This window comes from Oryx dammah, unplaced genomic scaffold (assembly GCF_014754425.2).
Source record: "Oryx dammah isolate SB20612 unplaced genomic scaffold, SCBI_Odam_1.1 HiC_scaffold_25, whole genome shotgun sequence".
In the NCBI taxonomy this organism is placed as follows: Eukaryota; Metazoa; Chordata; class Mammalia; order Artiodactyla; family Bovidae; genus Oryx; species Oryx dammah.
In genome coordinates, this window is record NW_024070209.1 from 14,198,139 (window position 1) to 14,211,752 (window position 13,614).

Sequence of the window (13,614 nt, forward strand, 5' to 3'; positions counted from 1 at the left end):
ACTGTCAGCAAAGAACCACATACAACTAATATTTATACAGCGCTTACTATGCTCCAGGTACTGTTCTAAGTACTTTGCACATATTAACTCATTTAATCTTTACAGCAGCCCTAGGAGATAGGTAATATTGTAATTATCTTCATTGTGCAGATGAAGAAACTAAGGCACGGTGAGATTAAATTAGCCCCAATTGATACAGCTATGAAATATCACAGTTGAGATCCAAGTCCAGATGGGACTATTTTCAGAGTTTATGTTCTTGAGCACTTTGCTTTATTGCATTCACCATACGAAAAAAATGCCAGTTTCACGGGGATTTGTCTACATTGGAGGCTCTCACCTCTGGTTGCATATTCAAATCACCCAGTGCTAAAGGTGAAGAGGCACATTGAAGATAAATAACTCAGAATCAAGGGCATAGGATTGGGAGCCTTGGCAGCACTTAAGAATCGCCCCAGATGACTCCAATGTGTAGCCAGGGTTAAAAACCACTGACTTCATAACCTCCAAGGACAAATTTAACAAACTTTTCAAATTGGCAGTGACCAGATGTTTTGGTTTCTCCAAATGTACACATAGAGAAATTAGAGTATTTTTTAAGGGCCTCAATTCAATAAAACTACTTTTTTTCCCCCTGCAGTAGAATGGTTCATCATTTTTCATAAGGGTTGTACCATGGGAGAAATTCCAGAATAGATAGGTCCCATTGTCAATCTCTTGCAAATCTCATCTGGTGTGAATTATCTGATGGTCATGATCCAATAGATATATTAAAATTATGAAAAATGTTGAGATGACCAGCTCATGAAGACCTAAAACATAGTATACCATTTTGAAGTCTCCTGTTTATATTGTCTCTTAATATTTTTGTCCTGGTAGTATTGAGAGAACTTAGAATTGCTCATTCATTCAATTTTCTTCTTTATTTCTGCCTCTACATCAAAATAGAAGTTCAGTCTGAATAGCCAATTAATTACCACAGTTTTAAGAAACTGAGGATTCTTCTAAGTGATGGAATGAGTAATCATCATTGAGGTACAACCTCCTACAAGAGACAGGCTACAGACCACTGACCCTATTCATTCATTTATTTGTTTGTTCCTAAGATCAAGATCTTAGTGTAGTAATAGACCCAGATGGATCTCTTGACCTGAGTAACTAATCAATTAATTTGAATAACTAGTTTATCTCTTCTTTTTAAGTTGACAGGTTTGGTGTGTGTTTTGGCATTGTGTAAACACACCTGCTCAGCCACTCATGATAAATGACCATGACCAAAATAACAAATTGTAAATTGTGACATTGGGTGGTTTTCACCTTGAAGTACAAAGTTCAGCAAGCTTACCAAGTTAAGCTAAGGATAAGACATGTTCACTGTTGGACACAAATACATCATTTCTCTAAGATACAACTTTGTATCCTATATTTCTCGTTGTTTGCAAAAACAAAACTGTGGTTTTCTAACTCTAGCTGTTTGACTTTACACTGTAGCCCAGTTTTATAGGGATTCTGATGTCATTCAGAATGGTCCAGGAATAGAGCCCATTACCACCAGCCAGAATGAAAAGCTTGTAATACATGGGACACTAGGTAGAGTACTCAACAAGGCCTTGGATCATAGGAGAGAATTAATTAGCTCTTGCACTAGCACTCTTCTAGAAGTACCTAGAAAATCAGATCAAGATCTGAAAGGGCCAAATTACTTCCAAGGAACTTAACTGCACCCCAGAACAAAGCTCAAGAATACTTATATGAATACAAAAATATGCAATAGCCAGCAAGGTACAATGTGCCGAGCTGTACTTAGTTGCTCAGTCATGACTCTTTCTGACCCCATGCACCAAGTTCCTCTGTCCAGATTACCAGGCAAGCAAAGAAGCAGGAAAACACAGATGTTAGAATTACCAGACAATGACATTAAAACTATTATAATTGTATTTCATATGTATGTAAAATTAAGTAGAGACATAGAAAATAGCAAAAAAGGCCAAAATCGAACTTCTAGACATGGAAACTGCAATGTCTGAGATTGGAAACAGGATTAATAATACATAAGATATCACAGAATAAAAGACTGTAAACTTGAAGACATAGCAACAGAAACTATCCAAAAGAAACACACCGAAAAAAATCTTAAAAAATGATGAAAGCATCAGTGATCTGTTAGACAGTTTCATAAAAGAGGAAAAAGATAAGGGAAAAGACAAGTTTCTTTTTGGAAATGATGTAAGCAAGATAACAGTGGAGCAACATATTTAAAGTACTGAAAGTAAATAGCTTCAATCTAGAATGTTATATCTAGAATTATATACCTTCAGAAATAAAGGAGATATAAAGACATTTTCAGATATTCAAAATATGAAAAAAAACTGTCCTAAATAATTAAATTCTTCAGGCAAAAGAAAAAATAAGATAGAAATATAGATCAATGTTCAAAAGTAAAGAACACCAGAAATGGCAAATACATGATTTTATCATTTAAATCCCTTTAAAAGATATTTGACTGTTTAAACAAAAATAAGAGCAATACGTTGAAGCTTCTTATGGCATGTGTAGGAGTAAAACAAATACAATAGCATAAAGGTCAACAGGGGAGAAATGGATATTCCTATACATGAAGTGGTATAATATCACTTGAAAGTAAATGGTGATATAAAATGGAATAAAATAACACTCAATTCAAAAGATGGAAGATAGAGGGAAAATATGAACAAATAACAGAGAGACAAATAGAAACAAATATCAATATGATGGATTTCAACCAAACTACAAAAATCTCTGCTTTTAATTGGAAGGACTGATGCTGAAGTTGAAGCTCCAATACTTTGGCCACCTCATGTGAAGAGCCGACTCATTAGAAAATTCTTGATGCTAGGAAAGACTGAAGGCAGGAGGAGAAGGGGATGACAGAGGCCAAGATGGTTGGATGGCATCACCAACTCACTGGATATGAGTTTGAGCAAGCTCCAGGAGATGGTAAAGGACAGGGAAGCCTGGTGTGCTACAGTCCATGGGGTCACAAAGAGTCAGACACAATTGAACGACTGAGCAATAGAACAACAACTTTAAACAAAACTCCATTTTAAGGAATCTTCAATACCCTAACTCAAAGGGTCAAAATGAAAGATGACAATCTCAGAAGTTAGTGATGTCATAGTGGCTTAGTGGGGGCGATCATGTAGTGGTGACTTTCCCCTTAAAGCAATGCTTATTTGTAGAAAGATCTTTCCTTTTAATTTATCATTTTATTGAAGCATAGTTGATTTATAGTGTTGTGTTCATTTCTGCTGTACCACAAAATGACTCAGTTATACACATATATATTCTTTTTTATATTCTTTTCCATGATGGTTTATCACAAGATATTGCTTATGTCAATAATTCCTTGTGCTATACAGTAGGACCTTGTGTTTATCCATTCTTGTAGAAATGTCTTGATCTCTATTGGCATTTAATTATATAGCTAGCAAGGTAACTTAAAATCTCATATTGTCAGTATTATTCCTTCTATTAGGTATAGTGCTGCTGCTGCTACCAAGTCGCTTCAGTCGTGTCCGACTCTGTGCGACCCCATAGACGGCAGCCCACCAGGCTCCCCCGCCCCTGGGATTCTCCAGGCAAGAACTTGAGTGGGTTGCCATTTCCTTCTCCAATGCATGAAAGTGACAAGTGAAAGGGAAGTCGCTCAGTCGTGTCCGACCCTCAGCGACCCCATGGACTGCAGCCTTCCAGGCTCCTCCGTCCATGGGATTTTCCAGGCAAGAGTAACGGAGTGGAGTGCCATTGCCTTCTCTGATTACATATTAGGTATAGTGAGAGTTATACAATTAAACACTTTGAAAATATTACATACAAATCTATAAACCAAAATTATCAGCTATTCATATCACTTTAATTAACATATTAATTCATAAGTGTTGATAGGGATTTCTCAGAGCATATTCATTTTGTGCTATTTCTTCACTAAATGACTGTATACATTATACTTATTTTCATCACAGACACAGATCCAAGAAGCTAATATTTTGCAGTATACATAATATTCAATCATATTAGTTACAATCAGCCCTTAATAGTAGAGCATTTAAGTAACTTCCAGTATTCTATAGTTGTGAACCATAACACCATAATTTTATGTAAATTGTTTCTTTCTTTTGGACTATTTCCCTTGAGTATCCTCCCCAAGTGAAATTTCTGGGGGAAGAAAGTGAACAGCTATTCAGCTACTGTTAAACATTGCCTCACAGAAAGTCTAAACAATTGTCAGTGACACAAAACCACACATACACACAGTTTTTTCATAGTTCTATTTATAGTTATTTTTTTAATTTTATTTTTACTTTATTTTACTTTACAATACTGTATTGGTTTTGCCATACATTGACATGAATCCACCACGGGTGTATACAAGCTCCCAGTCCTGAATCCCCCTCCCACCTCCCACCCCATATCATCTCTCTGGATCATCCCCATGCACCAGCCCCAAGCATCCTGTATCCTGTATCGAACATAGACTGGTACTTCGTTTCTTACATGATAGTATACATGTTTCAAAGCCATTCTCCCAAATCATCCCACCCTCTCCCTCTCCCTCAGAGTCCAAAAGTCCATTCTATACATTTGTGTCTCTTTTGCTGTCTTGCATAAAGGGTCATCATTACCATCTTTCTAAATTCCGTATATATGTGTCAGTATACTGTATTGGTGTTTTTCTTTCTGGCTTACTTCTAGTTTTTTTAATCTTCATTGAGATATAATTAACAATCAACTGCACATATTTAAAGCATGCAGTTTGATAAATTTTAAAACAGTCATGACATCAAAATAATGAACATATCCATCTCCACCAAAATTTTGTTCATCCTCCTCATAATCTCATCCTTCTGTCTCTCCCTTTGTCCCCAGAAAATCCCTGATGTCCTTCATGTTCCATAGATGAGTTTGGATTTCACAGAGTTGTATACGAATGGAGTCATAAAGCATGCACTCTCTTTTTGCTTGGCTTCTTTGCCCAGAATAATTATTCTGAGCTTCATCCTTGTAGCTCACATCAATAGTTCATTCATTTTTATGATGGAGTACTATTCGATTATTTGGCTATACCAGTTTGTTTACTCATTTATTTTTTGATGGACATTTGGGTGGTTTCCAGTTTTTGGCTACTACAAATAAAGCTGCTAGAAACATTTGTATACAAGTCTTTGTGTCAACATATGCTTTTATGTTGCTTGGAAAAAGAGCTAGCAATGGAATGGGCAGGTCACATGGTATGTGTATATTTAACTGTTTAAGAGACTTCAAAATAGTCTTCCACATCCTCAGTAGCACTTGGTACATTCAGTCTTTTTAATGTAGCCATTCTAATGGAAACATACTGGTATCCCATTGTAGTTTGATTAGCATTTCCCTAATGACTAATGCCAAGTGACATCATATGTGATGTGAGATGTGAGATTGTATGTGCATGTGTATGTATGTGAGAGTTGGACTATAAAGAAAGCTGAGCACTGAAGAATTGATGCTTTTGAACTGTGGTATCAGAGAAGACTCTTGAGAGTTCCTTGGACTGCAAGGAGATCCAACCAGTCCATCCTAAAGGAAATCAGTCCTAAATATTCATTGGAAGGACTGATGCTGAAGCTGAAACTCCAATATTTGGCCACCTGATGCAAAGAACTGAATCACTGGAAAACACCCTGATGCTGGGAAAGATTGAAGGCAGGAGGAAAAGGGGACGACAGAGGACAAGATGGGTAGATGGCATCACCACTTCAAAGGTGGTGAGTAAACTCCGGGAGCTAGTGATGGACAGGGAGGCCTGGTGTGTTGCAGCCCATGGGGCTGCAAAGAATCAGACATGACTGAGTGACTGAACTAAACTGAACTGAATGACTAATGACGTTGAGCATCTTCCCCTGTTTTTATTTGCCGTTCATATGTTTTCTTTAGCAAAGTATTTGTTCACATCATGAGGTGCAGGAGCAATTTCATCAGAGAAAGAAAAGTATTTTTAACAATTGGTACTGGAACAATAGGCTATCCATATGCAAAAGAAAGAACTTTGATTCATATTTCTAACCCTATATAGAAATTAACTCAAAATAAGTCATAGACAAAAATGTAGAACCTGAAGCAATAAATCTTTTATAAGAAAATAAGAGAAAATCTATGTGGCCTTAGACTAAATAAAGGTTTCTTAGATCTAACTGCATGAAAAGAAATAGAAAAACTGGACTTCATCAAAATTAAAAACCTCTGTTTTTCAAAAGATACAGTTAAGAGAATGAAAAAAAGATAAGTCATGCAGACCAGGAGAAACTAATTTCAAAGCACATATTTGGTAAAGAACTTGTATCTAGAATATATAAGAATTTTCAAAATTCAATAACAAGAAAACAAAGGACCCAACACACTAGGATTTAGATTTGTTTATCAGATAGGGAACTTTCAGTAAGTAAAGAACATTCACTGGGAGACTGAAGTGAGACCAAGCACTGCTGTTGAAAGAGGACAGATAGAGGCAGGAGCAAGAAACAAAGAATGCACACAGAAAAGGATTTGGGATTTTTCACTGTCAAATAGGAAAACTGTCAAAAGCAAATGGCCTTACTTTCTTCACAGTAACTTTTAGGATCAGCCTTGACAACATGAAGTAAGTATAACGGGAGAATCTTGAAAATGGTCCAGAACTGATTTAAGGCTTGGATAGTAGGATCAGATATTATGGCATGATAAAACAGAGATTTGATATTAAAAAGAGGAGCAGTATTCTAAGATGGAGCATACATGGCGCATAGGGCAATTTTAAGTCCTAGGTTACCAAACAGCCCCCTTTCCCTGACTGAACGTCTCATTCCCACTCACAAACCTGGGAATAGACCATCCTTTGAGGACCAGCTAAGGGCTTGCTCATCACTCCCCTTCACTCCCACCAATCACCACAATCAGGCAGAGTGCAATTATTTGTGAAACCACATTAATAACAGCAATTGTCTCAAGGACAAAATGAGATAACTGATATAAAACACATAACATAATTCCAGGAACACCCGGAGCTCAATAAATGTTGGTTTCTCCTTCCTTTATCCCCCTTCCATAAGCAAATGGAAGGCAAATTGCACTGCTGGCCCCAGTTCAGAGGGTTTTAAAATTTAGAGCTCCTATGCTAAGCTGAGTCTCCTCAAAGGCTGTGGGGTTGAGCACAGCAACTTTTTAAACATCTTGAATCCAGCCTTTGATATCCCCATTGCCATATGTGGCAAGGAGTCAAAAAGCAAAATGGGAAGTGCCCCAGGTTCCAGAACCAACTTGCCAGGCTCTGGCAAAATCAATAGGTAGACAATTTTCATGGTCTACCTGGTAACAGAAAACATTCATGTTCCGCCTCATGCTTACTGAGGGCCCTTCAGCTGAGTATCCCTCCTGGCCTTTCCACTCCCCCTCACGTATTTCCTCTCAGGAAAGGAGGAATAAATGATAAATTTGAAAGCAGGACCTCTCAAGGGATGTTTGCAGCTCAGGCCTTCTCTCATTCTGCTGTCTTTCCAGAACAGGCACTACTGCGTAAGGCCTGTGGTATTTAGCCATCGTTGTTGCTGAGTATTTCTGAGGGGCAATGTTAAGATCCAAAATGGAAAGCATGTTGCCCCAAACCAGCTTTACCACTAATAAGGGTGGTAATTTGTCTCTAGTTGCCTAATTCCTGGGTCTCTTAGTTGATTATGAACCTGGGTGGGGAAGAGGGGTGTCATTATTTATTGGGCTTCCTCAAAACCCACCCACCCATCTGCACACTTAGACAGGCATCAGAGACCTCAGCACGCTCAGCAGCATGACCATGATCCGCATGTCTCTCAATTTGCATTTTCCCACCCGTCCTGGACATCTCACACAGACATTGCCACCAATCTTTCACACCAGATGGAGAGTCAGACACGCTATGATGCATTTTCCTGCCTTCCTACGGGAGGGCAAGGACCAGCTACTGTACTTCTTTTGTGTGTTCCCCCTAGGGCCCAGCACAGTTCTGAGCTAGTGGAACTCTGATAAAGAATTGGGAGACCCAAGTTCAAGTCCCACTCTGCCCCTTCCTCACCATGTAACTTCATACACATCACTTCACCAACAAGGATCGCTGTTTCCTTATCATGATCGTTCTTTCAAGTGACATTAAATTAGACTTAAAACGAGTAAGAAGTTGGTCCCTTCTTCAGTGTGGTAAAAGTGGTCAAGATCTCTAAAACTTGTTTACATCTCTGGCAAACATAGCTGTATATGTTTCAGACGTGCTTATGATGTCACCCCATTTAGAATGTAAACTCCAAGGCTCTTACTATTTCCCACAAAGGTTCAAATAAAGGACTCAGAACCCAGGAATCCTCAGAAAATGAGATTTACTACCAAATTCCTATTAAAAGGTAGCAGAATTTTCCTAGACTATGTCCACTGCTTTTATACAGGATTTAACACAATTTTATGATAGAATTTAACAGAAAACCAAATGTAAAGCTATGCTACTCATGATTTTCTTAAGGAAGGACTGGCAAAATATGACCCACAGGCCAAAAACAGCCCACTACCTGTTTTTGTAAATGAAGTTTTACTGAAACATTACCACACTCACTTCTCTACATACTGTCTGTGTTTTCACGCTACAATAGCAGAGTTGAGTACCTACTGTAGCAGAGATTTTATGACTGCAAAGCCTCAAATAGCTACTATCTAGCTTTTCTACAGAAAAAGCTTGCTGACCCTTCATTTTAAAGAATCTCTTGGTTAATCTTAATTGATCCAAATTGTGCCTCATGAATGTCCTTAACACATGATTAAGTGACCACAAGAATTCAGTTTATTCCACGTGGGCCTTTCTTCTCAGTGTGTAAGAGGAGAGATTTGTTAAGATAGTTTCCAATGTCCACATTAATCATCGTTCTGATTTTCAACCAATAACTAATTTCCTTCACAAGGTTTGATTACTTCTGAATATTTGAGACGTGTCCAGATCATGAGATTGGAGAAGCACTGACAGGGCACAGGAGACTCAAGTTCCAGTCCCTTCTTTGCCCCTAATTGACTAAACTCTGTGGTCCTCTGCTTCTATAAAATGAGGAGCCTGGACAGATGTGACACTTCTTTAAAACAGAGAATTATGATCAAGTGTGTGAAGTGCCTCAGGGAGGGCCACCCTGGCTGCTATGAAAGCCCAAGGAATGGTACCACATCTTGATTTACAAAAGGAGAAAGGACTCAGAGAAGGCTTCTTGGAGGAAGTGATGATCTGAGTCTTGAAGGATGGAGGATTCATGCTCTGGAGGATGAACTGAGCAATCAAGCAAAAAGACCTTTTACTGAAGTCCTCGTTGTACTTGGCTGAATAGAAAACTTCATTAGTTTCAGCATCTAAACTACAGAAAAGTTCTCTCCAAATTCAAATAGATTCTAATGTGTGCATTACCCTCTGTTTCTGGACATGCCTCATGGAAGGTCAAATTGCCATCAACTTTTTACAAAATAGTCACCTTTTTTTGAAAAGAGATTTTTCTTTTTCATCTAAGCACCAAGGTCACACCCAAGTCTTGAAAAAACTTCAGCTTCCCCCAGGCTTAGGTGGTGTGATGACTATTGCATGAAACACCATGGCAAGTTGAGAAAATGATCAATCAGGGATTAGGGGTAAAGTATCGTTTCAGGCTATAATCAAGGTCAACAAGAGGTGAGAAAATTCTGACTTTAAACAACTTTAGACGTGGGATTAGGCAACATGCTTACACAGCAGTCATTTTCATGTAGCTAAACCATCCAAATATCTACAACAATAGATTCTGAAGGGAAGAGAATGATCTGAGTTGACCTAGCCATGCAATCTCAGCAATGTCCTAAGTAATTGCTAGCTCTCCCACATTTCTGACTGCCTTTACTGATGTCAGAAGAAGAGTTCATTCATGCATTCAACAAATTTTAGTGACTACCAGCTACGTACCAGCACTTTCTACACCAAGACACAGCCATGAACAAATGAGACAAACACCTATGCGCTTGTGAAATTCACATTCTAGTATGTCATCCTTGTATGGAGAAAGGTACAAAGAGTTTCACCTTCTATCCTATGGGACATATGGCTTTCTGAAAGTCCCCAAAGGACATTTTGCAGAAGAGTCTAAGCCACAGATAATCCAGCCTTCTTGTGAACACTTTTTCCTCCATCATACTCTCTGTGTCATAGCTATGCACAGGACAGGATAAAACCAAGACAGTCTGGAGCTTTTTTTTTTAATGTGCCCTCACTATCAACCCAAATGACTTTTAAAACTTAAAGCCAAAATGCTCATATCTTTGAACCACTTCTGGGAATCCTGGCTAAGAGAATGGTCCTGACTTCTGAAAAAATATTAGATGCAAAAATGTACATCATAGCCTTATTTAACCTAGCCTAAACAAAAAGACAAATTGTCCCATTTAATAAAATGTTTATGTAAAAATTATTTAAATTATTTCAAACACTATAAATTAATGGATAGATAAATTATTGTTTTCAGGATAAGTGAAATAACAAGCAACCACTAAGATGATATTTACAAAGATTCTGTGATAATGTGGGAAATTTTTATTGTGGACAGTACTCAGGTAGAGCTAAAATCTATATATATTCAATATAGCAAGCATGTATAAAAATCTACCAAGAAAAATTAAAGCCTTGATGGAAATGTCCCAAAACATTAACAATTAATGTACTCAGGTGCTGAAATTTTTGAAATTTTTCTACTTTTGTACTTTTCATAATTTCTATTCATTATTTTTATAACTTAAAAAATAACTTTAAACCTAAATATAGTTTTTTAAAGGGCAAGAACAAGACAGCAAGAACAAATATAAAACAGTTTATCATGGTAGCTAAGAGCCTGAGATCTGGATTCAAACTCCATGGACCTAAATCCTAGCTCCCTGGTTACTGTGTGACCTTGGGCAAGTTATTTAATCATTTTTTGGCCCCAGTTTCCCACCTGCAAAATGGAGGTGATAATAGAATTTCCTTAATGGGCTGGTATGAGGACTATAGATAACTCAAATAGTGCTTGGAGAAACCTCTTGTAAGCACTCAAAATGATAATAGATTCAATAGCCCAGTGGACTCAAACAAAGAGTTCACACAAGGGGAATGATGTACAAAACATCACATCTTCATTCCTTAGGGACAACTCATTCACCCAGATTGTGTTTTCAGAGGGAATTTTCCTGCAGGCAGACTTAGTCCCCAGATCCTTTACGTACATTTTAAATTTCCCCTGAATAAGATGAACAGTATGTCGATATTCATCTTATGAGTAATTACTTCCTTGGTTCTTTTCATGTACTTGTCATAATTTATTAAGGAAAAGTACTTTTTGGCTTTAAAAACAAGTCTAAAATTCTTTGTTAAAAGGATTGTCAGAAAACACTAATCTTTACTGCAAGATGAAATGAATTCATAAAAATATTGTTTATGGTGCTAAAAGTAACTTTCTGATAAAAATCACATTGTTTCTGTTAAATATGCTTTCAGAAAACAAGCGAAATCAAAAGCTGGTCTCTAACCTTCTGCATCTAATGTCTTTCTTTCTGTGCAAATTAAACCACTTAAATCTGGGTAAAATGAAATCCAAAAAGGACAACCATTTATAAAATGGTTGCTTGGCAATAATTATTAAAAGAGTGAGAATTCAGTTAAAATTACATAAATATTAAATCTGGTTAAGATCCAGAGGATAAGAAGAGGTTATAAGAAAAGACAGTTTAAAACTTGTTCTTCTACACTTCCTTTTCCCAGAATGAGGCATCACTTTTCCCTCATGATCCAATATGAGAGAGGATGATGCCTTTCAGCTTTGAGACAAATTGTTTACCCTAATACCTAACCTAGATTTCCTTGATTTTTTGATCCCATAAATTCTCTATTCAAAAAAAGGCTGTGCTTCTGTTCCAGTTCTTGGTTTGGTTTGGCAGCTTTTCTCTGTCTATGAATTCTGTTTTCTCCTTGCAGAGTATCTATCCGTTTAACATGGTGGGAAGGTCTTGAGCCACGGAGTTTCGCAGGCTTAGATTTTAATTTGGCTGGGCACTAGCTGTATCATGTTTATTCAGCCACTTAACCTTAAACAGCCTCAGTTTCTTTGTCTATAAAATGGGCACAGTAAATGCATATTTCACAAGGTTACAACGGGGCTAAATGGGACTGCAGGTAGCAAATGACTAGGCATGGTGGGCAACTGAATCAAGCGCTTGTTCCTTTCCCTGTGAGTCTCTTTTGAGCAGTCATTCGCCAAATCCGGAAATCCCTTGGTTTCTTTGCTTCTTTCCGTCTCAGACCAGAAGGTAAATTTCTCCTGAACTTGGGATTTTTTTTTCATTCAGAAGAACATTAAGTTAACTTCAACTCATTAACACTTATGTACCAGGGGAACATGAAGCGAGTTGGTGGTGAGCGCGCTCCCTTTTCCGTGGGCCCGGAGAAGTGGGACTCTTCCTCAGGCCCGGGGGTTCCCATTGCATTCTCTTTCCCACCATTTAAGTCTGGCTCTGCCCATCTCCCTGCCGAGATAAGTTGATCCAGAGCCTCTGAGCCACATTTCCTTCTGGAAATGCCAATACTTGGGCTCCCTCAAGACCTCAAAACCAGCCCGCCCGCACCCTGTAAAGGAAAGGTGAAGAAGGAATGAGAAGGGGAGATGGGCAAGACGCCACAGGTAACACGGGATCGCGCGGAATCGGAGAGGTTACCGCTGGGCCAACAGCTCTGCCCAGCTTGAGCTTTCCAGGTCGCCTCCCGCCCCGCTCTTCCCCCAGCGCAGTCAAAGGATACGAAGCAGACCTGAGAAGCGCTCGGAGCAGTGGAGCGCGGAGGCGGCGTCTGCCCGCGATCGCTTCTCCACTAGCCCGCGTCCCGCCCGCAGCCCCTGCGCTGTCAGACGCTCCCCTGGCCCCGCACTCCACGCTCCTTACAGCCGCCCGCACCTCCCCTCTGCGATCCTTCAGGCGCCCCGCGCGCTGCGCTCCTGGACGCCGGGAGCCTGGGCGGTGCGCTCCACTCCGCGCTCTCAAAGGAAAACGCTACCTGTGGAAGTAATGTGCGCAGAAGAGGCCCAGAAGCACAGTCGCAGGCGGACCCAAAAGAGAGCTGGGCTGCCCGGCGAGTATCCCCGCGGGCACCGCGAAGGAGGGCAGCTCCTGCAGGAACCAGGCGGCGCGGGCGGGCAGACGGATAGCCACCGGCATCAGGTTCTCCGAGTACTTCCCGTAGCCGGAGGGCTCCGCGAGGTACAGGACCAGTGCCCCCAGGGCGGCCAAAGTGGCACTCCCTGCCAGCACCGGACTCTGCTGGCAGCGAACAGACATTGCTCCGTGTTCCCTTCCGGTGGCCGCTAGCAGCGCAGAAGAGAGTGAGGCCCCCACGGTCCCTTTATGGAGAGCTAGACGCCACCCCGCGTCCGCCCCTTCGGCCTTGGCTCACGCCCCTGCATCCTACCCCCCATCCCGGTGCGGTCAGCCCTGGCTAGGCTCGCAGCGATGCCCCTTTCGCAAGGCTGGCACTTTGGGAAGCAGCCAGGCGGAGAATGGACGAAGGATTTCGTGGCGCCAACG

At 39.9% G+C, this 13,614-nt stretch overlaps 1 protein-coding gene across 1 annotated transcript in view; it reads right to left on the minus strand.

Annotated features, from left to right (window-relative positions):
* Nucleotides 1-13,368, minus strand: part of SRD5A2 (steroid 5 alpha-reductase 2) — a 46,527-nt gene extending 33,159 nt beyond the window's left edge. The window contains exon 1 of the mRNA XM_040224577.1: nt 13,088-13,368. Coding sequence (XP_040080511.1) covers nt 13,088-13,368 — 281 coding nt within the window. The remainder of the gene's footprint in view (nt 1-13,087) is intronic.
* Between the last annotated feature and the right edge of the window lie 246 nt (nt 13,369-13,614).